The sequence below is a fragment of the Elgaria multicarinata genome, chromosome 2 (genome assembly GCF_023053635.1).
Source record: "Elgaria multicarinata webbii isolate HBS135686 ecotype San Diego chromosome 2, rElgMul1.1.pri, whole genome shotgun sequence".
Lineage (NCBI taxonomy): Eukaryota > Metazoa > Chordata > Lepidosauria > Squamata > Anguidae > Elgaria > Elgaria multicarinata.
Window position 1 is genome coordinate 150,547,900 of NC_086172.1, and position 27,868 is coordinate 150,575,767.

The following is a 27,868-nucleotide window of genomic DNA, read 5'->3' on the forward strand; positions in this document are numbered from 1 at the left end:
TTTTAATCTTTATGGGCAGAAGTGTAAAATACAAGCAAGTTTCGCTGCTATTCTAATATCAAGTGGGAAACCCATTTTTTATAGATCTACATAGTAATTCAAGATCTGAGGAAAACAAAGCTTAATTTCCTGAGCTTTGACATATCAAATACCAGATCCTCCATTATGTATAGTGTGTTAGATCCAGACTTAAAGTAGACCTGTTGAAATAAATGGTACTTAAATTGGTCTTGACTAGGTTGATTTCAGTCAGTCTACTCTTAAGAATGACTTTTATCTGGATCTAACCCATTGAGATACACACACACACACACACACACACGCATATATATATATATATATATATATATATATATATATATGAAACTTCACCATCACATTGGCCTTTTTAGGTTGATCATGTACAGTGCATACTGTATCTTGTCCTATCATTTGTTAATTCACTGCCTCAAGCCTAATTCCCTATCCAGAACACGGAAATGCAAACTACATTCCCAGGCAATTAGCCCTTCTCAAATACAATTTGTAATACTTTTCCAGGAATTAGCTCCTATTAATGGGACAAAAAATGTAGATGGCACAGAGAACTTTTGATGGGTCCTTTTAACATAGGAGAATAATGTATTGAAAAGTGACAAATCAATCTATATACCAGTATCCTTCTTCCGACAGAAGCCAAACCCATAAAGCATCTGTGCAATTAATATTAAAACATGTTGTTTCAGAAACACTTTCATGCTTACACCTGAATCCTGACAAAGTGATATTTTTAAAGTCCTCCTAATCTGTTAGTAGAAGCTGAAATTTTCAATGCATAGTCTAATATCGTCACTATTTCTACTATTAATGGGAAGAGGTTGTCCATAACGTTCAAAACCTTTTCTTACAGGGATGACAAAATCATATCCCTTTACAACAGCCTTTCTCAACCTGGGGCGCTCCAGATGTGTTGGACTGCATCTCCCAGAATGCCCCAGCCTGGGGCATTCTGGGAGTTGTAGTCCAACACATCTGGAGTGCCCCAGGTTGAGAGGCTGCTTTACAAGATCAACCCTTGAAAGAAAATGAATTCCAATGAGGAACTTACAAAAGTTAAAATGTAAAAAAAAAAAAAACCACGAAAAACCAGGAAAACCCTAACCCTGTCCTGCTTTGTTTGTTTGTTTTTACAAAAAAATGTAATTTTCTCCAGTTGTGTACATATGTGTTTTGGTCTGTTGCTTTACAGAGTTTTAAAAAGTATCCTTGATGTTATTGTGGTAGTTGATGGAAATAATTAAGTTTTTTGACTAGGTCAGAAATGTATGTTGTTGGGGGTGGGTGGGTTAGAAAGCTGGTAAATTATCTGTTGACAGAAGCTGGTTTCCTAATCCTTGCACTGTGTGAGAAACACATATCTATGAATAATAAGCATTTTGCACATAAGAAAAAAGGTAGAACAATGAAAACCCAAAAAGGAGAAAATAGCCATGCAAAATTGCTGTGACTTTAGATATGCAAATCTAAAGTCATTCACAATCCCTCTTGCGAGTTTAAGGTATGTTCCCATAGTCCCACAAAATACTTTGATTGGTTTATTCTATCCAATGCATGCAAATGGGAAAGAAAGGGATTATTTGACAAAATTATTTTTGAAATGTTTTTTTTATAAAACCACAGAAAATGAATACAAGAAAAGAATAAAAAATGAAAATTAACTTTTGTATCCACTTAGAATAGTGATTTGTGTGTGTGTTCTGTTCTTCATTTCTATCCCTAACATGAAAAGAAAGCATTTTACCCAAAAAACAAAATGGAATGAAAAATGATCCAAAAAATGGAAAGACTTAGAAAAAAATAAAACAAGGTTACCGTTGTATAAGTAAATGAGGAAATAAAATTTGGCAGAATGTCTCATTTTCCCTAACTAGGTGAGAAAAAAGGAACACAGTGAAATCACGCAGTGGCAAATTTAAATGTGATCAAATCTATCATTTTGGTTTGTACAGACCACTGAATGAGCCTGTTTAATTGAGAAGATACTTATCATATCCAGAGGTGTAGCTGTGTGTCAATCGGGATCACTTCAGAGTAAGCTTGCATAGGACGTTGTTGCAGAAGCAATCAAGCGTCTTGCAACTAGCAGATAAAGCTAAGCAACACTAACCCATAATAAAGCTGTACGTTGAAGGTGACACCAGAATTTTGGGTTGCTTTTGATTATACCCAGAGTTTCATGTGATTTAAAAAATATTTTAAAAAACTACTAGTTTAGATGAGTCATGAGAATTTTCTCAGTTAGACAGGACAGGATAAAAAATTAAGGGTATGATCCATCCAAACAGGATTAAGCAGATCAACATCCCACTGATTTCACTGGCAGAGTAAGGCTGCAATTCTAAATAGACTGACCTGTGAGTAAAGCTCATTAAACATAGTGGGATTTACTTCTGAATAAAATACACTTAAGATTGCTCTGAACAGCAGTTATACAACCTAATGGGTTAATTTCAACTGATTGAAATCAATGGGGCTTAAAGTGCTTACATTTGTCTTCATCATGCCCTTGTTTTTAATGAGAATTATGAACAGCCTGCAAGGGGAACCTCTTCAACCACTAATAGATTGTTCTGGGCAAAACTATAAATGGGATTTTTAAACTTGCCTCTATGTTAAATCATGAAGGCTGTCGGAAACAGGATACTGAATTTGATTGGAATCCCAAGCATAGTCAGCTGGAAGTAAGTCCCACTAAAATCTGTGGGACTAAATTCTGAGTAAATATGGCTAGGAACATGCTATCAATCCAATGGTTGTTTCTATTTCTTACAAGGGTAAGACCATGTTGTGTAAAAAAAAAAAACCTTTTAAAATGAATACAAATAAAGTTGACTATAGAACTTTCTCATTGGAAGACTATTTTATAAAGAATGTCTCTGGGAAAGTTTACAAAGAATGAGGTCTCATGTGCCTGGCAAAAGGTGATGGACTACAACTCCCATTATCCCCAGCCTTTGGATGAGGGGAGTTTTAGTCCAACACATCTGGAGGGAACCAGGTTAGGCTGCAATGTTATAATTGGAGAAGATCAGCATTCCACCCATACTGATAATTGCTCAATTTCTTCCCTTATTTGTAGGAATAGCTTCCTCACCCCAAGCTAAAGAAGCCCACATTCCCAGCCACTCATTCTCCCTCTCTTCTTCCTTCACCAGGTCCTTACATCAATATGATACTCTGACATGTAAACGCATACACCATCTCTTCACCCTCTGACTGCTACCTTTCCACTGTTCATCCATCCTCAGCTTCTCTAACATCCTTCCTCAGCGTTTGTGTGCCCATGTATTCTGTGTCTGCATAAGGGAGGGTAGGAATGAAGAAGAAATAGCATTCATACCTCACTGTCAAGTTTGCATACCTGCAGTGGAGACAAGCATGTTCTAAAACATGCCTAGTGCATTAGCTGAGCTGACCAATATCCAAGCCAAAAGTCATGCAGAATGCATAAATAAAGAGGCAACGTCAAATTAAAGGGGGAAACCAACACTTCTAAGCATCACTGAATGTTCAGCACTAGTGAAGCTACTTGCTTTTTTCACTCTGGTTTTGTCATGAGAGAAAAGAAACAAGGTCAAGTGGTGTGTAACTCCTTCCCCATCCCCATCCCCATCCCCATCCCCCTTCTCTTCCCCTCACACAAAAATACACCTTCTACATCATCGTTTCCAAATGCAATAAATTACTTAAAAACACACACACCTAAACACACATTAATTCCTAATCCTAACTGTACTGTTGTTGTTTGTCTTTAGAAAAGCAAGCAAGCACACTGATAAATACATTGTTTCAGTTCCATACTTCCAGGGCAAGCCATAGCTGTCTCTATGATGGTCATGACCTTATGTGGTTGTGAACACACACACACACACACACACACACTGATAAGTCTGGGTGCAGGAATCCATGATTGGTCCCAATGCCTGAAGTGTTGAAATGCGATCTTCCACCACAGTCTGTTTCTTGCACATGTTTTCTCCTCCCTGCCTTGCCTTTCTTCTTCTCTTCTCTCACACACAATATTTTTCCTACACAGAGGTAATTTTACAATGCACTGCAGGGTGCATAGGCTTTTATCTCCTCAGAGATGATCTCAGAGTAGGAAAAATGTTACGTGCAAACTAACCTAAACAGCATGTTCACATGGTCCTTTTTTTATGGGAGCAGATGCAAAGTTTCAAATGCATGCCGTCCACGAGACACACCCTCCAGGTTCTTTTGTCTTTGCTGGGCCACACAGCAGAAATAGTATAAGGTGGGCTCAGCAGAGGTTGAAAACTTCACAAGTGGCTTTTCCAGAGGGTAACATTTCCTGTTCTCCAGACTGGATATAGTGAAGTAGAACTGTGTGTGTAAGAGACTGCCATGTTGATGTGCCCTAGGGTTTTGTTCAGGTTGGGGAATAGATATCAAGTGATAAGCCTTTCATCAGATGTTCTTGTTTCCAAGTACAGGATAGTGCTGACCTGATAAGAAAGCTCTGTCTTTGACTGATGATCTGAGACAAGCAAATTATCAGTCACATAGCTGCAAATTTCATCCAAGCGTGCTTTTCACATGATAAATGTGACTATTATATGATAGCTTGGATGTGAGAAATAGAGAACATAGATTGTCTATCTTGTAGAGATCCAGCCTCAAGCATGGCAAGACTATCACTTCATCTTCCATAATAAAAATGCCCATTCTGTGAATCGGTTTGGCAAGGCAAAAGAACCCATGGGTAGATTCAGACCAACAAGCAGTTTTCCTGCATCCATGATTATTTTTGCAGTCAAAAAGTGGTGGGAATATCTAGAAACTAGATTTTGAGATGTAAATTATGATCCAAAAACAGCCTATGTAATTTCCATGTTGGGTGCTGCTGCAAAATCTTTAAGACTCCATTAGAGCCTAAAAACACAATGTAGGACTCACCCAAGTATGTATAAACTGCAATCACAGAATCCTTTGTTTCAAAAATACTGAAGCCAACTAGCATCAGATAATCTATTTATTTATTTAAAAAAAAAACCGGTTTCATGGTTTGCAGCTATACTATACCACAAAGAAAGATTTCTACTTGTGTGAACACTAGTTCCTACTTTTAGCAAATAAGAGAGCAATGGACTAGCCAGTTTGTAGCAGATGCTGGAATGTGTAATATTTACAATGCTGTACCCCCTATCACAAATTAAGGGTTCTATTTGATGACTGGTGAGCTTCAGATTCCAAACATTATGGTAAATTGGAACTCAGCAGGACAAATGCAGGAGAACAAAGAGATACCCCCTTGATCTCATGTGATGGCATAGCTTCCGCAATGAATTGTATTTCTAGAAGTGATGCTTTCAGTTCCTTCTGCATCAAACACCTCAACACAAGGACCACTTGCTCATGGAACAAAAATCTCATCACACCCATCTTCCTGTCTTAATGATAAGACTTTCCACAGCTCCCTTCTGGGAAAGCAAGGGGAATTTATCATTTTTTTTCCTTTTTGTTGTTGTTTGTTTTTGCATCTGTTGTGTTATTAGGCTGCTTCTTCCGCTAAGGGCCAAAATGGTGCCTATTCAAAACAGGGCACAATTTGTTTCCCTTTCGTGTTGATTTAAAGGGGCACTATGCTCAACATTTCTTCGTCTGGTAAGTCTGGACTTCATCTCTTCCTGTAGTTCTGCTCCAACCAAAGTCGAACTTCTTGGAGGTTGTAGAAAAAGGGCCCTTTGCCCCCTAGGTAGGCAATTTTTTGTCTTTGTACTATGCATACACGCTCAAAGGAGACCCCATAGGCCACGTTGGCATTATTGTCCATGCAGTCAGCCACTATCTGGCACTGAGGGGGCAACGAAAACTGCTTCAGAAGCTGGTGAGCAGCTGCACATCTGTCTTCTTGGTTCCTATGTTTCTTTACATCAAATGAGGAGGAGATACCAGGAGCAGCCCAGCCGTCCGATGGGTGAGCCTCATCAATGTAGACTAACAGAAAGTCAGCCACACCAGAGAACTCTTCCACCAGCTGGCCAAAGGCCGACAGCTGGTTTGTGAAGGGGGGTCAGGTGGCTGAGCCAAAGTTGACCACCAACGGGCGCTCTGATTTTGCAAAGTCTAGGAGGTGACATTCAGTGTCATATCTCCCGCTAGAGCTCTTCCATCTGCTGCTGCTATCACCAGCGCTGTTAGGTATGCGGATCACACTGGAGTTAGGAGCTTCTCCGCCCAGTTTCACCTGATGTTTAAAACAAAGAAGTGAAAAGTTACTATGATTTGCTGCCATTTGTTTTGCATGCTCATTCTCACTAAACAAATAAATTCCAGCTGCTCCACTAATATTAGGTTTTCATCATATAAAATGCTGTAGGAATACGTTTCGCTTTCGCCTAGTGGTATAAGGAGAGTATATACTTCCCCTGCTGGTTTTGACTCTGCAACTCTTGGTCAAGCTAGATAATTTGTCAATGCCTTAATTTCAATATATTGTTCAATATAAACAACTTAATATTTAGCCTTGACTGATTTCTGAAAGTCCTTTTAAGTGCATGGTGTCATAGAATTTTCACTCCAAATTGAAATACATTTTCACAGCCCAGTTACAGGAACTTTTATGAAGTGCTGCTAACATTAATAAGCATAGTTCCTTGCTCTTGTTTCTCATCCATCCCACCCCTTTCTTGCTTTTGGGTCACTTGCCCTATCGCTGGGTTGGTAATTTGAGGGCTTTACGACAGAACAGTCACTAAGCAATAACGCACCATATACCTTTTTGTGTATATGTTAATGCTAGATAGATGATAGAATAAACTATTCTATCTATCATTTGTCTGTCTATCTCAACATCTTCAATGGCATGAATTCTTTTATAAGGCACTGGCAGAATAGTGTCTATTGCCATATGTTGAAGTTACCATTTTAGCCATCAGAGCTAGAAACCAATCTTAAAAGCCAAGGAGACTGCAATAAATCCTATTTCTTTCAATTGGATGGCAACCCCATGAGCACATGGAAAATAAAGTCTAGCTTAGGGATTGACAACATGTGACCCACGGACTGCATCCCTTCCACCCCATTGGTGGTTTGCTGCTGAAATTACCACATCAGAGGCTTTCTAAGAACAAAGTTAGCTTGAAAACAAGTTAATTTTTCCTTAGACAGTCTCTGTAGTGGTTTGCTACCAAATTTAGGCATCAAACTGATTTTTTGTTGTTGAAAGCACCAAATATTGGTAGTGCACCAACAGGAGCAACGGTGCAGACAACGAGGGGTCTGGTGGTGGAAAATTGGCCCCTGGCCGCCAGATGTTCCCTATCCTTATCCTAAAGGATTCAGTTAACAATGGAAATAGTTTTGTTTTATTACAGGTCAAAATGAAGTTTTGTAGCCATGTGCCCTACTGTACAGTTATATTCCCCTATTTGACAGGCTGACTGGCCCAAGTCCAATTTAAAGATAAAAAAAAAACTGTAAGAAGGGACCTTGAAGTTACCTCTCTACATTTAGTCACATGGTCAGCAGACTGAGCAGGCAAGCACACAGATCACCTGATCACAGTCTTCCCTACTATAGTTCGATGCATTGTATTTATATTTAAAATAGAGTAACTATTTCTAAATTTGCATCTATATGTATCAATCAGCATCTGCAGATGTTATCCTGATCTGTATCCTTGTTTGTCCTCGTTTATGGTGATGTGTACGTGGCGACACCAGAATAAGGATGTGTTATTCATGTGAAGTTTAGTTCAAGGCACAGACATAGTTGTTGATGACTAAGGATGTGTTTGCATAAACAACTAACTCAAAATAAAAGCCCCTTTGATGACTTTATTATTCCATGGATTTCTCAAGAATCATGAAAAACACTTGCCATTTGTTTTACCAAATGCAATGAAGTAAAAGAGGAAATTCCAAACAATACATACATGCATACTACCAAAATACTGAAGTATATAAAAAAGAGGATATATGAACTAATTCAAAGGAAAACCAACCACTGGTGAATGGCAACTGCAGGGAAAGCACTGGAAAACATACACTGATTGACTTCCAGCCCATATGTACATCTGCTGCCACATGTGTAAGATGTTCTTTTCGCAGGTTGCTCCTTTCACTAAAAAAAACAAGCTTTTCCTGCAGCTATCACATACGAGATGGTCATGTGAATGGCGGTCAATTGTTTGCTACGTTGAAAGGGTAAAAAGGAGAGCAAAATCCAAGTAATAGTGTCTTCATTTTCTACCCTCCACTCAGCACTTCTTAATGTCCTTCTTAAAATGAATAGATCCTTAAAACCTGGAAGGAAAGGGATGGCGGAATGGAATGGTCCTCTAGGACATTTGTTATCATTTGATCTTTCAAGTACTAAACCGCTTTGGTGCCAAGGCATTTGTTTAATTATGTTGCAACAATGGAAGGGTGTTCTCCGTGCCTCCCTCCCAAACGCAGTACCTTACAAACCAAGGGGTGAAGATTGACTTTGGAAACAAAATAATAGCTGGTTTCACGTCATCACATATCTGGAAAGTTACCAAGCCATCCTCTGGTATGGGTAGCATCACTGCGTTTCCCACAGCAACAAAGGAAATCTCATGGCCACAGGTTACCTATCGTGTTAATTTTTTGCTACTAGGAGTCCTTGTGTTTGTTTGGAGATTTTGTCCTTAATGAGACAGGCTTGCCAAACAGACATTCACAAGGCCTCCTCTGCTCTTGCAGTGGAGTAATTAGGTCGGTGCCTTGTTCCATGCTAGCATTAGCCACTCCAAAAAAACCAACCCTGCCCAGTAGTTAATGCTCAACCAGCAGCATCTCTTGCTAATTGGTCTTGATGAAGCTCTAACACTCCCAAAGGGCCTCTTTATTCTAACGGGCTCAGGAATGGGATTGACATCCACTTCGTGAGGCTTTTTTTGTTTCTTTGTTGTTGTTATTCATTATTGAAAGGGGGGTGGAATTAGCTCTTGGAAAGATACCCACAACACACCACAATGAAATGTCATCCAAAAAAAAAATAAAAATTATTGCTCTGCCAAACCTCTTTTGAAATTACAGACAAAGGCAGGCAAGAGAGCTGTTCTGAGAAACAAACAGAAAATTTCGCTCACACGCAATAACTCTGGCTCCAGAGTTCCTATAATCATGGACTTCTGTGCTAACCAGTCAGCTACACAGTGTGCCTGCGATGGGGGTGGACACAGAAACTGGGCTATGGTTTTCATAGAATCATAGAATAGTAGAGTTGGAAGGGGCCTATAAGGCCATCGAGTCCAACCCCCCACTCTATCTGTTCCTCAGTAGGAAGCTAGGATGTTGTCCTTCCATAACTACCTCAAGTAATCAAACTTCCAAACTCAAAGAAGTAGCTGAACTTATTCTTGTTTGTTCTCTCTCTCTCTCTCTCTCTCTCTGTCCTTCAGGATTATCCAGTGATGGTCAGTAGGTTCATGATAAATAAAAGGGATTAATAATTTGCGCAATATATCACTAACATGGAATGTATTGCCACAAGATGAGATGTTGCTTAGATGGCTTTAAAAGGAGTAGACATATTCATAGAGGATATCAACAGCTAGATGTGCTCAAATGAAAACTCCACATTTCAAGGTAATACATTACTGATTGCCAGATACTGGGGACAAACAACACTAGTTGTCTATATGACTATCATGCTCTGCTTATGACTCATCACAAACTCTTAAGCATCCAGCTGGCTACTTTTAGAGAAAGAGACAGCTGGACTGGATGGATGTCTGTTTGAGCGTAAGTCTCAACCTGCATTTTTAGCTAACTGCCCAGACTCAAGGAATCTCACTTTAAAACTGCACTCAGTGGCAAGGATGTGAGTAGTGTTGCTTTTTGCATGCAGACTGAAAAATGAGGTGGCAGAGGCAGGGGGGAAAAGAGACCCATTCATAAGCTGCTGACTAGAAATAGAACTTGCCACTGTAGTAACATTGTTCATTTAACACCCGTGAACAAAAGCATCACAGCATTTACTTTTTTTTTTCATCCTTATTTTAAGGGATAAAATCATAAGTCTTTTCAGATCCTGTACACTGATGCTTTTTAAGCCCATCATTAGAGACCTCTGAGCTTTGTGGCAGGCTGTGTCAACTCCTTACAGAAAATAGATGTTGCCAGATAATTAGCAGGCTGCGGCACTGGCCGTTTAAACACAGACATGGTGTATTAGGGCTCTGCACAGAATCCCTCTGAGCAGTCAAATACTTCTGAAGAACTTGTCTTTGATTTTGTTCCATTCACAGACATCCAAGCTCTTAGGAGCCTGTCATTTCACAGAGATTCATCTAAATTTTCCTAGTTACTATCAAGGGGTTTCCCTACACGACCCAAAGTTATGCTGAGTGGCTCAGAGGCCGTGTAAATTACACGTACGTTGTCCCTGGAAAGCTGCACCCATTAGGACACAGCAACACAGGGAGCTGCCTTAAGTCAGACCATGGGTCCGTCTAAGCCCAGTATTGTCGACACTGACTGGCAGCAGCTGTCTAGGGTTTGAGGCAGGAGTTTTTCTAGCCCTATCTGGAGACACCGGGGATTGAACCATCGACCTTCTGCGTGCAAAACAAGTGCTCTACCACTGAGCTACAACTCCTCCTGGAGGCTGTCAAGTCAGATTTGTCCTTTGCCAAGTGCCCTCTGCTTGCCAATTACCAAACTTCACCCTCAACTTCCCCACTCCCCTATTATGCACTTCCTTCTGTCCCCCACCTCTCTTGGCCCAAATCACCCGTTATCCCAGCCACATACAGGCTTTGCACTCCAAGCCTTCTTTTGTTTCATGTGAATGAAGAAAACAAATCTTAATATTGAGAAATGGATCCCAATGAACCACAGAAGACTCTTTACCTAGATATGTCTACTGGCTTCTTAGCAGCATAAGCTCTCCTTGATGACTATGCCTCAATCAGAATGGAATTACAGTGGGTACTGTCCATATTTATTCAGAAAAAGTGCGACATTTCTCAGGTACTATATGAAAGAAGCCGGAAATGTAGTTGTAGAAGAGCTGTATATTCCCTCAAGTTCATTATGATATTCTTTCCTTTCAGCCTCGGTGGATTTGGGGGAAGTCACAGGAATGGACACATTCCCAGGCACAAGCCGAGAGTTAGCAAGTCCATCCTCCCCAAACTACATAGGAAACAATTTGTGGTCTTGCTTTTTAAAAATAGTTCGTGAATGTTTGTGCCTGATATCCTACTGAGATTAATTCTCTGCACTCTAGATTGTGTACAAGCACAGCCCTCTTAATATGTCAACTTGGGAGAAACTACTCACTGTTTCTTAATAAACATCCAATAAGGCTATTTTGGAGTTAGTACTACTGGACAATGTTTTTTTAATAGAGAGCTTCTTTCATAAGATACTCTCGCTGCTGTGAAATACAAAGAAAGGCACTTCCTTGAACTCCAGGCCAAAGTAAACAAAGATGATGAAAGCAGATGGGTTAGGCTAAGAGGCCTTGTTCCACTGCCCTAAAAGCCTGCCAAAATAGCTTACTCTCCCAGTGGTGTGTCAAACAGACAAAAAGTCAGAGAGAAGCCCATCCGTTATTCTGCCTTCGTCTGCTTTTGTAAATATTGCCTCTGCAATGATGCTACACAACACTGTCTCTCGTCAGTCATATTGGGATACCATTCTAAGGCCCAAGGGTTATCCCAGGATAATGGAGGGGTCATCCCTGCCTGCTCCCGGGATCCCCTGTGTGGCAATTGGATGCTCAGGAACAATCCAAGGATGATCCTAGGGGGGAAAGGCAGGTGTAGAAATGGCCTAGGAAATAGAATGGCTCCGCCCTCTATGAACAAGTGAATCCAAGAAGTGAGGAGACACAGCCAAGGGCTGTTTCTATTCCCAAACGTGGGCCCTGGTATGAATTTTCCCGGACCAAAGACACACCCATCCACCTTTGAGCCTTTTTCGCACTTCTCTATATGGTCTCATATATCCCTTTAAAACGTGAAAGTACTTCAGATCTTATTTACACTGTTGTGTATATAAATAGCCTTGCATACTTGAGAGAAAAAGCCACCCAGGCAAGACTAGTGCTGACAGAAGAGCCGCCGCCGCCCCTCAGGTACTACAAAAAACTGATTGGGAGAACCAACAGAGCCTTTCTACCCTCCCTCAGACAGTCTTATACTCCAGCAATTGGGACTTTCCTGGCAACCAGCACTAATGTGTGTGCCCAAATAATGGTTCAACTGGGAGAAGAAGTGGCTCAGACAATTGAGGTTGGAAGAAAGCAGGCAGATTGCCCCCTGGTAGACCTCAACCAAAGCCTTTAAACATATTGTTACCTAGGACAAGTGCTGCCTGTAGGCAGTTCTCACTGGATGCTGATATCCTAGACCAGAGCAATCCTGCTTGGTTTCTGTGTCTGCCTTCTGCTTTAAGGCAAGCACATGGAAAAACTGCAGCAGCTGCCACAAACCTGGGGAAGTCTGGGCACCTCAGTCTTTTAGAGGGGGCTGGTGAGGAGTTTCCCTGCTGACCCGTAGATCCTTGAAAAACCAAAGATTGCTCTCCTACAAATACCCTGACCTGAGGAGTAGGACGCACAACATTGAATTTTGGACCGTTCCATGCAACTCACATCCACTTTACTAAACTAAAGCTGGCACACTTTCACTGGCTTGGGGCTAATCTACACCAAGCAGAATATTGCACTATGAAAGTGGTATATAAAAGGCAGGAGCCACACGAAGCAGGATATAGTGGAATGAAAGTGGTACAGTATATGGTATGTGTCAATGGGCCCCAATAGGTGTCTGTGCACTTCAATACCACTATAAAGCAGTAGTGTGGCTCCTGCTTTTTATATACCACTTTCATACCGCTTTCATAGTGCAATGTCCTGCTTGGTGTAGATTAGGCCTTGGTTTGTTAGAGTAAACTTTCTTAAGCAAGCCTAAATGATTAAGATCTTGTCCTATAAAGAATAGGCTTCCCTTAACTTGATCTTGCATTGATGCCAGCCAACGAAGATCCTGAGCTGACATTTCTGACCAAGGAAGCTGTTTGTGGGATCCCCAATCATTACAGGGTTTTGAACCAGCATTAAACCTATAAGAAACTTTAGCAAACACCCAATACAACAGAGAGCTCCAACACAGCCTTTTATATGTGCAGTAAGAGGTATCCTACACATGTTCTTCCTTCTCCTGATCCAGCTCCATCATCTTTCCCAAGATCCCAGTTTAGGTTAGGGATGTTGGAGAACTCTGCAACAGTATCAAATGAGTTTGGATTTCTATGAATCTGACCCACGATTCCACAGCGGTCCAGCTTTGCCCAAGTTGCGCAGATTCCAAGGACTTGTGAGCCAGGTTTTTTTTTAGTTTCCAAAATTTTATACAAAAGCAGTCATAGAATAATGATGATGATGATGATGATGATGATGCAGCCAAAAATGTGCATTTCCCCCACAAGCTAAAGCATGAAAATTTGCAGGGGAGGATTTGCACATTTTTGCATGTGCGAAATTGCACAAATGTAAATTTGTGCAAATGCAAATTTGCGCAAATTTGGGAAATGGGGGAAAATCTGATTTCACCAATGAGCAGATGATGGAATGAAAGGCACCTGACAATTTACAAAATACAGACAGAACAGACTTTACAAAATCCATACATCCCTATTTGGGGTTCTTAAAAAAAGAACTGTAGGTCCGCAGCAGAGTGCATGCTTTGTATGCAGATAGTACCACGATCAATTCCAATCCTCTCCAGGTAAGGCTGGAAAGACTCATGTCTGAAAAAGAGGAGAATGTAGCTACATGGACTCACTCAGTACAAGGCAGCTTCTTAAGTTCCTATGAGTGTGTCTCTGTATTTCTACTTGCTGGGAAGCAAGAGCAGTAGAGGGCCATTGCCCTCATGTCATGATTGTGGACTTCCCAGAGGCAGCTGGCTGACCACTGTGAGAAACAGGATGCTGGACTAGCCCTTTGGTCTGATCCACCAGGGCTCTTCTTATGTTCTTATTGTCTTCAGCCCTGGAGACTGTTGTCATTATTGCCGAAAAGGCTGCCACAGGGGAACAGTGAGAGCAATCTGTGGAACCTCAGGCAAAACCCCCACACTGATCTGAAGATCATCATGCAATGCCAGTGAAAGGGAAGTCCACTGTGTCCTGCATGAGTCTTTGGGCTCCTTGCATTTGTGGCTTCTTGGATCACTCTCTCTCACTCTCTCTCTCACTCTCACTCTCACTCTCACTCTCACTCTCACTCTCACTCTCACTCTCACTCTCACTCTCACTCTCACTCTCACTCTCACTCTCACTCTCTCACACACACACACACACATTCCATGGGGTCCAAAATAAAATAAAGACCCTCAAGAGGCTAATTCCCCCCCTAGCTTTTCAGTGGAGCTTAATATTCACCATTTGCTTTAGAAGTCCTGCAAGCTTTGGACATTTATATTTCTATTAGGTGATGTACAGTAATGCAATGTTAGGCCACTCAAAATGTTTTTTTGCTGTATGTTATTTCCTTCTTCCTTACTGGACTTCATAAAACAAGGCTCCATGCAGTGCTGAAGCATAACATGATATACAGGGAAACGTTTCTTTTCTTCAAAGAGCCCCAGCACTGACTGGTGGGTTGTCTGCATTACTTATAAACATATGTGTCATTGTGCATAGATCAAACTCGGTGGCACCATCTGCCGCAAAGTCTATATTGGCACTCATCTGGATGACCTATATAACTTAGGAATATTGTGGATATCCTGCACATATACAATCAGGGGTTTTAGTCATCATGTTTTCCCAGTAGTCGCATCATTCTCTAAACATGTGATGGAATACAGCTGCCTTTTTATTCTAAGGGCATCCAGCAATGTTACAGAACCCTTTGGAGTGGGAGCATGAGGTGTCTTCAAAAACAAGCCCTCTCTTTGAACTCTTCTTCTATAATGTAAAGATACTCAGCCTTAAACACTGGCTCCATTAACCCTCATTATGATAATTAGCCTTGTTATAAAGAACCTCTCTGAGCAACACAGGGCGTGCTTGCCTCCCAGGGGCTGCTATTCAAATGATATGGAGGGAACAGTACAGCAAAAATCCACACTGCATCTGGCTGGTGTTCAAACGGGAAAGCAAAGTTCAGCAAGTATGTAGAAGCCCACTAACGCTGGGTAATATATACACAAAAGAGAAAAATTGGGCAAACATGAGAGAACCGTCAAAAGCTCTCTCTAAGGAAATAGATTCAGCATACACCAGCTTTAGCAACAAATTACCCATGTATTAAATAAGCCCATTAAATAATGTGTTTCCACCCTCAACTTGAAATTTAGCACCGTTGCTAATGGTTATTGCCCTAAATGCCAGCTTCCTAACAGTGTAACTGCATAAAGGTGTCTGCTTCTGCTGTTTGTTGAGAAAGAAGAAGAAGAAGAAGAAGAAGAAGAAGAAGAAGAAGAAGAAGAAGAAGAAGAAGAAGAAGAAGAAGAAGAAGAAGAAGAAGAAGAAGGCAAAAGTTATATCTCACATCTGGAAGTGATATTAGTTAATATGATGTTAATTAAAAGCAAGCTTAGTAAAGGGAGAGGCTCTTTTCCCCTCCACTCTCCACCACAACTGCTTGGTCTTCCACTCAGATTCCTTTACCCATTCCACCCTATTATGCTACATCACGTTCTGGCCTTCCACAAGTTCCCTTGTAAAATAAGATGTTATCACTGCATACTTCATTACACTATAGAGTAGGGCATTTGGGCATTGCTCAAACACATTAGTAGTGCAGGGTGTAGAGTGTTGGAAACATTCCTCATTGAAATGGATTCCAAGTTGATCAAGACTGCTGCTTCTTTTCTCCTTAATGCTCAAGGCTAAGGGGGGAGATATACAATGGCTTTATCAATTCCTGTCCTGTGTAATATACTCTTTCTACTCATCCCTCTCTCTCTCTCTCTCTCTCAGAATTATTACATTGCTTGCTCATTCTCTCTCTCTCTCTCATTCTCTATGTTCTGTTCTCCCATAAGAATCTTGCAGGTATGGTATTTACATTAACTTTAAAATCGAAGAGAACATTCACAACCATCACCACCCCTCAAGTCTCATGGGAGTTATATTCTTTTTGTCTGTTCTAGAAATATCCTTTGAAAACTTACAAAACAGTAGAAAAATAGGGGTAGTTGTTGCAGTTTCTGGATGTTTCAGGTAGACAGAAGCACCTCACAAAGGACTGGCTCCACATATAGTCATACCTTTGAAATAAATAGGGCTTAAGTTAGTTGTATCTAACATAAGCCCCATTTATTCCAATGGGTCTACTTTAAATATGCTAAATCCAGATTCAATACAAAATATTTAGCACTTAAAGTATTGATCAACAGGCGGTTGTCAGTACATAAAACAACCATAGCAGTATTGGCAGCAGGGAGACTTGAAAGAGTGGTGAAAGGGTTCTGAAGAATATCTGCCCTCCAGGACTTCCTGTTGCTACCTCTGCCACCGAGGGGGACCAGAGTCAGGCAGCCTAGGTGAGGAAGCCCTGCCCGCACAGACTGGGAAAGCTCTGGCAGCTGAGCATAAACCTGGTAGATCATTTCTAGCTCAGAACCTGTTTCCCAGTTGTCTACTGCTGCAGGCCTGATGAGGCACCAACATCAGGAGTAAGCTGGGGAGAGGACTCTTTATATCACCATCTCCCCAATGAGCCCATAGCCACTACCCCATCTGCTGAAAATAACAGTGGCAACAGTATCACAACAGGGACACCTGTTGGATGGGCTGGGGAAAGGACTCTATAGAACACTGGTGGGGCTACATAAATATAATAACAACAACAACAACAACAACAGAGTCTCCCCTAAACTGATACCTTTCCCGACCTTTGGCCCTCCAGATATGCATTGGGAATGGTGGCTGGGGATAATGGGAGTTGCAGTCCAACACATCTGGAGGGTGCCAGGTTGGACATGGCTACTGTGGAAAATATGCCCCATTGGCAGCCACATTCTTTGAGGTGAACAGAGTCAGAAGCTGCCTGATATCATTGTTTAATACCATCAACAGCACCTGGCATTCCAAAGACAGAGAATTTAAATAAGAGGCTCATTTCTCTGGCCCCAAGCATTCTGTCAGACCAGCTGGACAACAATATTCAGAAAGTACCAGTGGGACCTGCAACAAAATGTTGAAGTCTGGAGTGCTCTGGTTCCAGGTTCCAGGCAGCCCACCATCTTTCAGGATACTCTATTCCAGCCGTCCACAACTTGATGCTGGCTGGGGATGAGTTATGGCCCAACACCAGGTTGGGGAAGGCTGGTCTATTCTGTTCATCCTCCCCTCTGGTTTTCCCTCCTCCAAAAGTCAGACAGCCTTCTGTGGCTACTTGAGTATCCTCTGTCTTCATTGGCCCATCTCTGGATAGCCCCCACCTTCTGGCAGCCTGGCACTCCAGGTGGTGCTCCAACACAAATGCATAGAACATTTAAACTACTTCAGATTAGTCTTGTGATATGAAGCTTTTACTAACACCAACGATTTTGGGGCCATTTTACTACCCCAAGATGAATTCTAATGTAGCTCAGGATAGTAAAATGTCCCAAAGCAAATCCATGTGCCTGATGTCAAAAGAAGGGGCTACGTTATAGGTCTATGTCTGTGTAAATTCTTTAATGAAAAGTGTACTTGGGGTACCATAATGTTGTTAGAATTAATCAGATAATGATTTCTCAGATTTTAGTATGCTATACTCCAACGTCATGATACCAATGATGTTTTGAGCAGTAGACAATTTTCAGAACATGGTGGTCACATACTGTATAAGCATATCCTATAGGATGCAGATAGAAGCCTTTTTAGAGAACCTTGTAATATCTATAGACTGTCCAATGAGACCGTGTATTCAAGGATAGTTCTACCTATTATATGGGAAACATTTTATGTGAAGATGGGTTATCCCTGGGTACTTAACCCCCTACGTTACTCCTGATTTTACCATGGGAGCTCTCCATGGTGCAAAGGATCCCTCAGTAGTATGCATACACCACGGGAATGACTAGATCGTAAGATCATCCTGAATAACCAATTTCCTTACAGTAGTCTCAGTACAGAGTGCTTTGATATGGTAGATCCTGTGATTCTGTTTGACATGAATGAGAAGCAAGTGTATTTTCTCACATAGTGCAATGAAAAGGATTGGACCACTCTAAGATTAGTAGTGTAAGCTCCTTAGTTATACAACTCAGTGAGTAATTCAGTTTTAGACCCAAAGTTGTGCACAGAATTTTCATCATTTCTGAAAGGCTAGAGATGTATCTATACCCACCCACCCACACATACCTTTCTAGAATGAATAGAATAGGACTTCTGTTTAGCAGTTTCTTCAAGCATAGCTTAAGGCTTCTTCTGTTTTGTTTCTTAAACCAACAAAAACACAACACTCCCCATTACTGTAAGTGTTGGTGATTCTATCAATAGTAGTTGGGGAAATACCAAGCACTTAAGTGAGAACTTGGCAGGAAAGGAAAGCGGCATCATTTCAGGTGTGTCATTGTGCACTGCTTCTGAATCTGTTAACCCAATCTTCACATGCCCCATCAGGGGATTGCTGAAGTTACTGGTGAAGCTCTTTGAGGACCACCCAATCAATTTACTAACCACTAAGTATTGAAAGCCTCCTGCTTACTAACTGTTCTGAAATTTTTAGGTATCCTCTTGCAGTGTGTGTGTGTGTGTGTGTGTGTGTATGTGTGTGTGTGACAGCTCCACAACTGACAGTTACCTTGTCCACTGCATTGTTCCCATCTGCAAAATGGGAATAATAACGATCTATCTTGTTTTGGCATACAGAAGATAATTTAATTTCAATTCTGCCTAGTCAGTGAAATCAACTGGAAGCACCAAGCAGAATCAGTAAAATATTATTTTCTCATTGCGGGGGGATTGGATACTTTTGTTAACTGTGAAGGTGGGACATTGTGATTTTATGCTTGCTCATTCTGTTTGTAGTCCTGCACTTACTTACACTCACATAAATATTCAAAAAGAAAACATGCATTTATATATTTAATGTTATGCATCTAGCACATTAGGAAGGGCCCTTTTGCATGACAGTGAAAAATGCACGAATAAATACAATGTTGTTAAACTGTAAAGCATTAAAAAGAGTTAACAGAGTGCTACTAACCAGTCAGAAAATGGGCTTCTTATTCAACAGGTTTATAAAGAATAACCACATCTATACAGTTGAATTAGAGAGAATCTATTTGTTCCTAAAAACAATCTTAATGAAACAAGATTGCTAAGCCAGGAACTGGGAGCCAGGAACTTTAGAGTTCAAATCCTGGCAATGTTACTTTCTGTGCTAAATACCTCAGATCTTGATACTTAACTTCCTGGTGTTCTTCTGGCAATCTTCATATACGTCTTATCCTAACTCCCCTTTCTACCTGTGATGGAAACCCATGTCCGCCTTCAGAACCCTGTTCCTCTACACGCGTGTGACACCCTGTTCCCGCAAACCCACCTGTTTGTAGGCATCTAGGAGGAAGCTGTTCCAGACGCAGCGCAGCCCCTCCGACGTGAGCATCCTCCGCCACTCGCCACGTGCAGCCTTGGAGCGGCTGAGGAGAAGCACCATGTGCTTCAGGAGGACCACCGAGTCATAGAGTGCAAGGAAGAGGCAGTTGGAGAAAAAAACCGGCAGTATCTGAAGCGTGATCAACAGGTCCACACTTAACAGACCCATCTTGTCTGCTGCTGGTGCTGCTCTTCAAAGGCTTCCCTTGAGTCCCCTTGTCATGCCCTGTAACCTCATTAAAAAAAAATCAAAATAAAATACAACACAAGATGCTTCTTAAAACTCATTGTGCCTCTGTCTCCTCTCTCATAAAGTTGTCTCAGTGTCACAGAGCTACTTAAAAAAACATAACTCAAAACGCCAGCGTGAAAGACTTTCCACCCTGAACTGCTTTTAATTTTTCAGAAACTAAGTCAAACTACTGTTGTTGTTTTTCCTTAGCCAGTAGCCCTTTTCAGTCCGTTAAAGAGAGCGAGACAGCTGTGCTGCCAATTGCCTGCAGTCCTAAAACTGAAGCAGAAGAACTGCTAACTTTTCCTCTTAACTCTCAGCTATTTCAGCGCCAAGCAGCTCCCTCGGTCCTTTATCACCAAAGCTATCAGGTGAAACAATACTTTTTTTGTGGGGGCGGAAAGTCTTTGAAGGCAAACTTTCTGCTCTTCTCCTGCTCCTTTCCTCTCTCGCTCGCCACTCTTCTTTCTCTCTCCCTCTCACTATCTGCCTGTGGTACAAAGTGCTTTCCCTCTGGAGTTCTAGCTCGGTTCCCTCAAGCCTTTTATACATTCCCTGGCTAATTGCTGCAATAGAGAAATGAAACCCTAATCTTAGTAAAGATCTTGACGTCAATGTAAAAGAGGGCTTTACTTTGGCCAGGACTGCAGTGAATAGAAAAGTAAAATTCTCAAAACCCTCTCTCTCTCTCTCTCAAACTCTTTCTTTTTTTTTCTTTTTTTTTAAAAGAACGAGAAGGGAGTGGGGAAGGAAGAATTTTGCTTTGTTGTTTTAAAAAAATCTCCAGATACCTCTGATCAGGGTTTTTCTTTTCATTTCTTTCACAAATGCTTTCAAACTTTGGGGAAAAAAATATTTTCATATGATGAGGAAAGTGACACTGAAACAGGGTCTTCTATTGTTTAGAAAAGCTCTTTTTTCATTCTTGGATGTTTGTTTTTTTTTAATTATTATTTTGCCCTTTTGTATTTTCCAGGAAGGTGTGAGAGCTGATGCATCCTAGAAAAGGGCATATTTTTGTATGTTTCCCTCCCACAACCATCAAGCACAAAAGCATGTGCTGTTTTAAACATCTTTTGTCGTCTTCTTGGTATTTAAGGAACTGCAAGAAACACCCAGGTCTGACTTCATCTGCTGTTGTGGAAGAAAATTAAAGGGCAGGGGGTGGGAGAGAAAGGAAGAGCAAGGTTTTAATGGAGCTTTGGTTTAAAATGGAAGTCCATCACTGTATTGAATTTGGAGCTGATGTAAAGCAGGGTGCCTCACGCATCCCAAGTATAAAGCTACGAGGGGTTGTATTTATTTGTAAGCATCTATCCTGCCTCCACCTTACAAAGAATGCATTGCTTTGCTCCAAGGAAAGTCCTATTTCCTCTGGAAGATCCAGATACCCTAGAAGAGCCATGAAGTGTACTTTATAGTCTCCCGGTTGGTTGGTTGGTTGGTTTTAAAAAAAAATCCTGCAAATTCCACCATAAGCATATTCTTCTTTTTTAATAAATAAATAAATAAATAGTGCAATCCTCTGGTCCCTTGGCGGGGGGATCCCACAGGCTTTAGGATACTGTGAACAAATGTCTTTGCTGGAAGAGAGGAAAGTCTGCCACCAGTGGCCTCCTAGTCATGGCAATGGAAGCTGCTGCCATTTCTCCTCCACTATCAGTGTTCTGACAGCAAGAGAAAAAGGGATTGTGTCAAGGAAGGTTGAGTGAGGCATTAGGTCCACCGGCTCCAAAGTCCCCTCATTCTCACAACATGGTGCCCAAAGGGGGGGGGAACTACAGCACTCCTGGAGCTGGCATAGGAAATTGCCCCCTGGAGGCAATCAGAGGGAAATTTTACCAAACACACATACAAAGAAGGGAGAGGGGGGAACTACCCTAGCACAAGCAGATAGGGGACAGAAAGGAGTGAGTCTTCTGCCATGGAAACTTCCCCATCAACACTTTAGGATTGCTTTGCCTGATGTATATCCCGCTGTATCCTCAAGGCTCAGGGGAAGCAGCTATGCAGCTATGTATCACATACAGCCTCATAAAATCCCTAGGAGTTATATCACCTTGAAAAAAGAAAAAGACCACTGCTTATTCCCATTTTGCAGACTGGAGAAATGAGGCTGAAAGGCAGTGAGATGCATCTAATCACTGTGAAACCAGGATTTGAGCCTGGATCACTGCTTAGAAAATATATCCCATCAACCTATCCTCCCCAGCTAACTCAAACACAAGACTATACCAAACAACAGGATTTCCCCATAGATCTGACATAAAATGGGAAAGGAACAGGGCAAATGCCCGTTGCATAATCTAACTAGGTTATTGTCTCTTCTTGAAAATTATACCTGAATAATCATCATTTCAATATGATAGTGAAAAGAAATCGAGGACAAAACAACAGCAGCAACGCCTTGGAGTGCATGCCTTATCAGATCAAACTGGACCTGTCCCTAAAAGCAAATGCTTTCAAGGTACCTTGAAAAAAACAGCTAAGCTTTTTTTTCTCTATCTGGAATTGTCCATAAAACATACTTTGGGGTATGTTCCTATCTTCCAAACCAACATCACTGTGACCAACCAAGCATAGTGAGTTGGCTATAAAAACATCTTATTTTGGACATGCAACAATAAACATGCCTGCATCAACAAGTTCAAGGGAGCCACCAAGGAGTCCTGCTGGAGTTTGAGACCCTTCTTCTAACAATGTGCATCTTCAAGCCAATCTCTCTGCCTCAGGATTAACTCACAATTCAATGCAATGTCTGTAAAGGGCCTTCTTCCCTACACTAATCCTATATGAGCTTCGCCAGGACTGAGATCAACAAAGCCAGTGTGGCATAGTGGTTAAACGTTTGGGTTAAGACTGGGGAGACCCAGGTTCAAATCCTCATTGAGCCATAAAGCTTATTGGAAGGCCTTGGATCAATCACTATCTTTCAGGGTTGTTGTGAAAATAAACTGGAGGAGGAAGAGACATCTATGCTGCCTTGAACACCTTGGAGGAAAGGTGAAATACATGTATAGATGATGATGATATGGATTTTGTGTTGCCCATTACCAAACATAGAGTAGGGACAGCTGGAAAGGTAGCCCAGCTCAGGCCCATTAATGGAAAGGAAGGTGACCCATAAGCAAAAACCTAGAAAAACAATACCTTACATGCTGAGTTCTGTCATCACAACTTCACCTCTGCCACAGAAAGAATGGGGAATCTATGGCCTTAGCTAGACCTTGTGGTCTAGCGGGGTGGAGGGGTGAAGATCCTGCGATATTTTTATCATGAGATCTCCCTGTCAGTACACACACTGTGCACAGCAACCTCAGAGGGAGAGGCGTCACGCCCGCCATTTTCTTTTTTTTCTTAAGGGGACAGCAGCGCATGAACACTCATGCACAAAAGGTAAATAATTTTTTAAAAAATAATTACTTTCCCCACTCCCCCCCCCAATGGGCGCAGTGCTCCTGAGGAGCGCTGCGCCCTATGCATGGGTCCCAGCTCCTCGAGAGGAATTGCGAGGAGCCGAGACAAATCGCAGTGCCTGGCTACATGTTCCACGGTCTCGGGCTCAGCCCAAGACCATGGAAAAACTGGGCCTAAAGTATAGGGCGAGATCCCGAGGCAAGGGAGGGATCATCCCTCCATGATCCCGTGATCACCCCAGGATAAAACCCCATCTAGCTATGGCCTATGCAAAAGTTAACTAGGTTTACTGAGGAACTGGCGGCATGTCTACACCATGCCTATATCCCAGGATCATCCCTGTGCATCCAAATGACACACAGGGGATCCCGGGAGCAGGCGGGGATGATCCCTGCATTTGTCTGGGATAATCCTTAGGTGTAAAAAGGGCCTGGATCTCACCAGCCAAACATTGATCCTCAACTCAGTGCCACTTCGTGTACAATTTGCATTTTGTCATATTTAATTAAATTGGCCCCTGCAATAAAGGTACCAGGAAAAAGGCACAAACCAGGAAGAGGACACAGTGCAGTGTGGTGAACAAGTTTTGACTCTAGTTTACAGGTGTCACCAGCTGCATTCAAAATCTGTCCCAAGTAATCCTGGTTTTATTGAAAGAGCATCTTGGCAGTTGCATCCCACTGACTATAGAACCTAATAGGGGCGGGGGTTTGAGGGCAGCAAGAATCAAGCTGCTGTTTTCTGCATAACCCTAGCCTGGGTTTGGTTTCTTGGTCATGTTAGAATATGACAGACAGAGAGCTCAAAAACTGCCATTTATAACCAATGAAATGGTGCAGTGGCCTGCTTCCTTCCTTAGAAGTGAGTGTCAGCCATCTGTTTATATTGGGGGGGTTGAAGGGTATATTTGGGGGAGGACCACTACGATAGGGGCTAAATGTACCCACACACTCCATTCTGGGTGGGTCTAATAAGCAGATTTTGTCCTCTTTCTATTATGTCCCAAACTGCTCCACATTGACCCATAAAGTTCAATGGGAGCGACTGAGAATTTGAGCCAGCCATCAACGTAACCTCATCCCTTTATTTACAAAGCCCTTCTCTCAGTTCTATTTCTTGATCCTGCTAGGATGTATCAATGTGGCGGAATGAAGAAATTGCCTTCAAATGGATACCCATAATCCCCATTTTAAAGATGAGAAACTAAGACCATAAGAAAAGTGATATGGCTTCTTCCACATTACAAAATATGTACATGCTGACACATGAGTAGATGATACGATATGGCAAACCTACTTGTGAGTCAATCGATGCACGATTGCATCGTACCCAGCATAGGTACAGACAGCAATTTATATATGTATTTATTCTAATATTTATGTACTGCTCCATGTCTAAACAGATTCCAGAGGGATGAACAATAAATAATGAAATGATAAAAATAATAATTAAAAAAACCATATTAAAATTATTCTTTTAAAAACGAGGACCAATAAAAACTGGAGCTGGTCATAGAGTGTGATGACTGTATGTACGCACTGCAATTTATAGGCCTGCAGGGCCATCACCCATTATTATCTTCACATGTGTAACACATCTGGGAACGTTGTGAAGTGTGAAGAGGCCTTCAGTGATCCAGGGGCCCAGGGGGTATTGGCTCACTGAACTCAGCATTCTGAAATTGCATCCAATCCCCTGGATGAGACACAATCACCCTTTCTTCTCCCACCAGGAGGGGCAGGGACCCTTCTGAGATTGGGACATTGTACAAACTGTACCTTCACCAGAGACACCACATTCTCTGAAATGTTTTTCTGCAAAGTTTTACTATGGAATTGAGAAATACGGACATCCCCATGTTCAGTTCTGGGAAAAGTGGAGGGCGCGGCTTGCTCTGCAGTCTTTATGCCTTAAATTTGTTTTGCACTGTACTTGCGGCATGTTTCAGTCTTATGTTAATAAGTACATAAATAAATAATTTCTGCCACACTGTCAAATGTTTTCTCTCACGCCTTAAGACAGGGGTACAGAACGTCTCTCAGCCTGACGGCCAAATTCAATTTTAGAGGTGCTCTTCAAAGCCATTTTCCTATGGTGGGCGAAACAAAGAGCAAAAGGAGCGGGAGTCCACAATACCAGCATATTGCAGTTTACAGCTCTTACTGCTGGTACCGAAAGCCTTAGAAGCGGCATTCCAACCTTTTAGAATGGGGGAAAAACTACACAAAAGTCAGTAAACCATCAAATGACCAGTGGTTATAGGAAAGAGAGTGGAGCCAGGGGAAGGCGGCGTGGTCATCTGAGAAGCCCCCGAGGGATGCATTGGGCTGCCAGGAGGACTAGGTTTGGCCCCCTGATGTTCTGCACCCTTGCATTAAGGTTATAAGGGAAGCTCCTGCCATGTTTGTCCTTGCTATCAGGCAATTAGGTCCTGGGCCAGATCTACACCTTGTGTCACATTGAAACAATCCCATCATGATGCCACTATATCCCTCTTGCACCTCGTAGCACACATGATGACATCTGCTGCGATATTTTGGATAAGACAGAATAAAAAGCGGGAAAGAATACTAGAAAAGCAGTCTATGGAATGTGTAACGGGCCCCATCAGTGCACCAACAAAAAGCATTCGTGTAGATCTAGCCCTGGAACTTTTTCCTGGGGCTGTTCCCTTTTTGGAATGCCTTACCTGCGCAGAAGCCCACCTGGCTAGTTCAGTCCTGCCTTTTTCAAAATTTATTTAAACTAAAGCCTTTTCATTCTGGAAGGTGTTGAGTTGCTGGAGATCAACTGTCAATTCTACCCTACTGTCTCTGTCTTCCTACTTATTTTATACTGGAGTCTGCTTGTTTTACTATGACTTTATAGTCTTTAAACACACACAGAGAAGGGGGGACTGATACTTCTGAGCTCCTTTGAAATTCTACAGGGCTAGGAATGTGACTTATTTTTATTGATTGATTGATTGATTGATTGATTAATGGGGTTTTTTAAGGGGGAAAATATTTGCTTTCAGGACCAGAGCTGAACCCAACTGGAACTAGAGGCTGCCTTTAAACTGCTGTTACATCTTCAAAGCAGTTTCTACAATGTATTTATTACCAATTTACTCTTGGGCTCACCTGTAATGGGCCCCAGTCACCTGCTTTTCATATCCTGCTTATCCGTCCTACTAGACTCTGAAACAGTTGGGTGACTTTACATTGGGCATCTGCTCACAAAGGAGCAAGGGAAGAAGAACTGGTCAGTACCATGAGCCCACTAAAAGATCAGAGGCCAACAATGACAGGATCCCTCCTCTAGAGGTCACACTTTGCACTGTATGAGCATGAGAATAGGAGTCTGGCAGACAGGATTGTGTGTGTGCCTTTGGGAAGGGGACTCACTTGCCCTATGATAATCTTGGGAAGGAGCAAGCAGAAGCATTAGAGCTCTTGTTGTTACATCACCTGTACCTTTTGGGTCCTATATGAAGCAGAACAAGATCTAACTATCAGTTTTGATCAAGGCCCCGGGAAAAGAAACAAGAACAACAACCAGGTCAATTCACATGAAGATCATCCAGCATAATTTAATAGCCCCCAGGGTGCTTCTACTTCCACATCACCACCAGTTTCACATTTGCCATCCTCTATATCGGTCTTTCCACAACCTGGTACCCTTCAGATGTTTTGAGATTACAACTCTCATTATCCCTATTGTCCATGCTAGTTGGAGCTGATGGGATTGGTAGGCCAAAATATCTGGAGGGTCCCAGGTTGGGGGAGAGTGCTATACACTCATGTCTGGAAGTCAGCCCCATTGATTACAGTGCTAAGTCCAGGTTGAGCTTGCATGCAATTCTACTTATGTGAACAAGTACCTGATGGACATACAGAGTCTGTGTAGGGCTCAGATATTTAGATGGATTGAATTATGTTGTGCATATGGGTACACCGCCTACACTGCTGCTCTTCTATTGGCCTTGCTCCTGCACCTTTAACAGCAGTTTGGCACACCACACATTTAGCAAATGAAGCTTTTCCTGGTGTGGCAAAGAATGCTTCTCCAACTAAATTTCTGGGTGAGAGGTTATTATTTATTTATTTATTTATTTATTTATATAGCACCATCAGTGTACATGGTGCTGTACAGAGTAAAACAATAAATAGCGAGACCCTGCCGCTTAGGCTTACATTCTAATAAAACCATGATAAAACAATAAGGGGACGAGAATGCACCAAACAGGCACAGGGTAGAGTAAAACTAACAGTATAAAAGTAAAAGTTTGCTATTAAAGGCAAACAAAGGGTCTTAAAAAGATGACAACCACAGAACATGATGAACGTAAGCATCTAGGTACTGCAGACCAATGAAAGATACGTAAATGATGAGAAAATACGATCCTACCCTGACTTGGTGTTATATTGAAAGTGCATTACACCATGCTATCTGGGCTCAGTTAGGGGGCAGGTTTTATCTATGAAGCCCTAAATGAGTGGGAAGTAGTGCTGTTACCTTTTCCTCCTGGCAGTCTCCGTGCCTTTAAAAATGCTCTAGCAGAGGCAAAAATGCAGTGCCGTTTTTTCCAACATGGAGACATAGTGATGGGGAAAATGCACACGTATTGTATTTCTATTAGGGGCTCTGTCAAGAA

General features: G+C 41.8%; 1 protein-coding gene across 2 annotated transcripts; it reads right to left on the reverse strand.

Annotated features, from left to right (window-relative positions):
* Nucleotides 1–5,531: 5,531 nt before the first annotated feature.
* Nucleotides 5,532–20,312, reverse strand: DIO2 (iodothyronine deiodinase 2). 2 transcript variants are annotated; one of them, XM_063117919.1, is made up of 2 exons: nt 19,531–20,312; nt 5,532–6,247 (listed from the first exon to the last, which is right to left on the reverse strand). In XM_063117919.1, the coding sequence occupies exons 1-2, from the start codon at nt 19,750–19,752 to the stop codon at nt 5,630–5,632; spliced, it is 840 nt and encodes a 279-aa protein (XP_062973989.1). In that variant the 5' UTR covers nt 19,753–20,312; the 3' UTR covers nt 5,532–5,629. The 2 variants fall into 2 exon arrangements, with proteins under 2 accessions (XP_062973989.1, XP_062973990.1); XM_063117920.1 differs by having other exon boundaries at nt 5,678–6,247.
* Nucleotides 20,313–27,868: the final 7,556 nt, after the last annotated feature.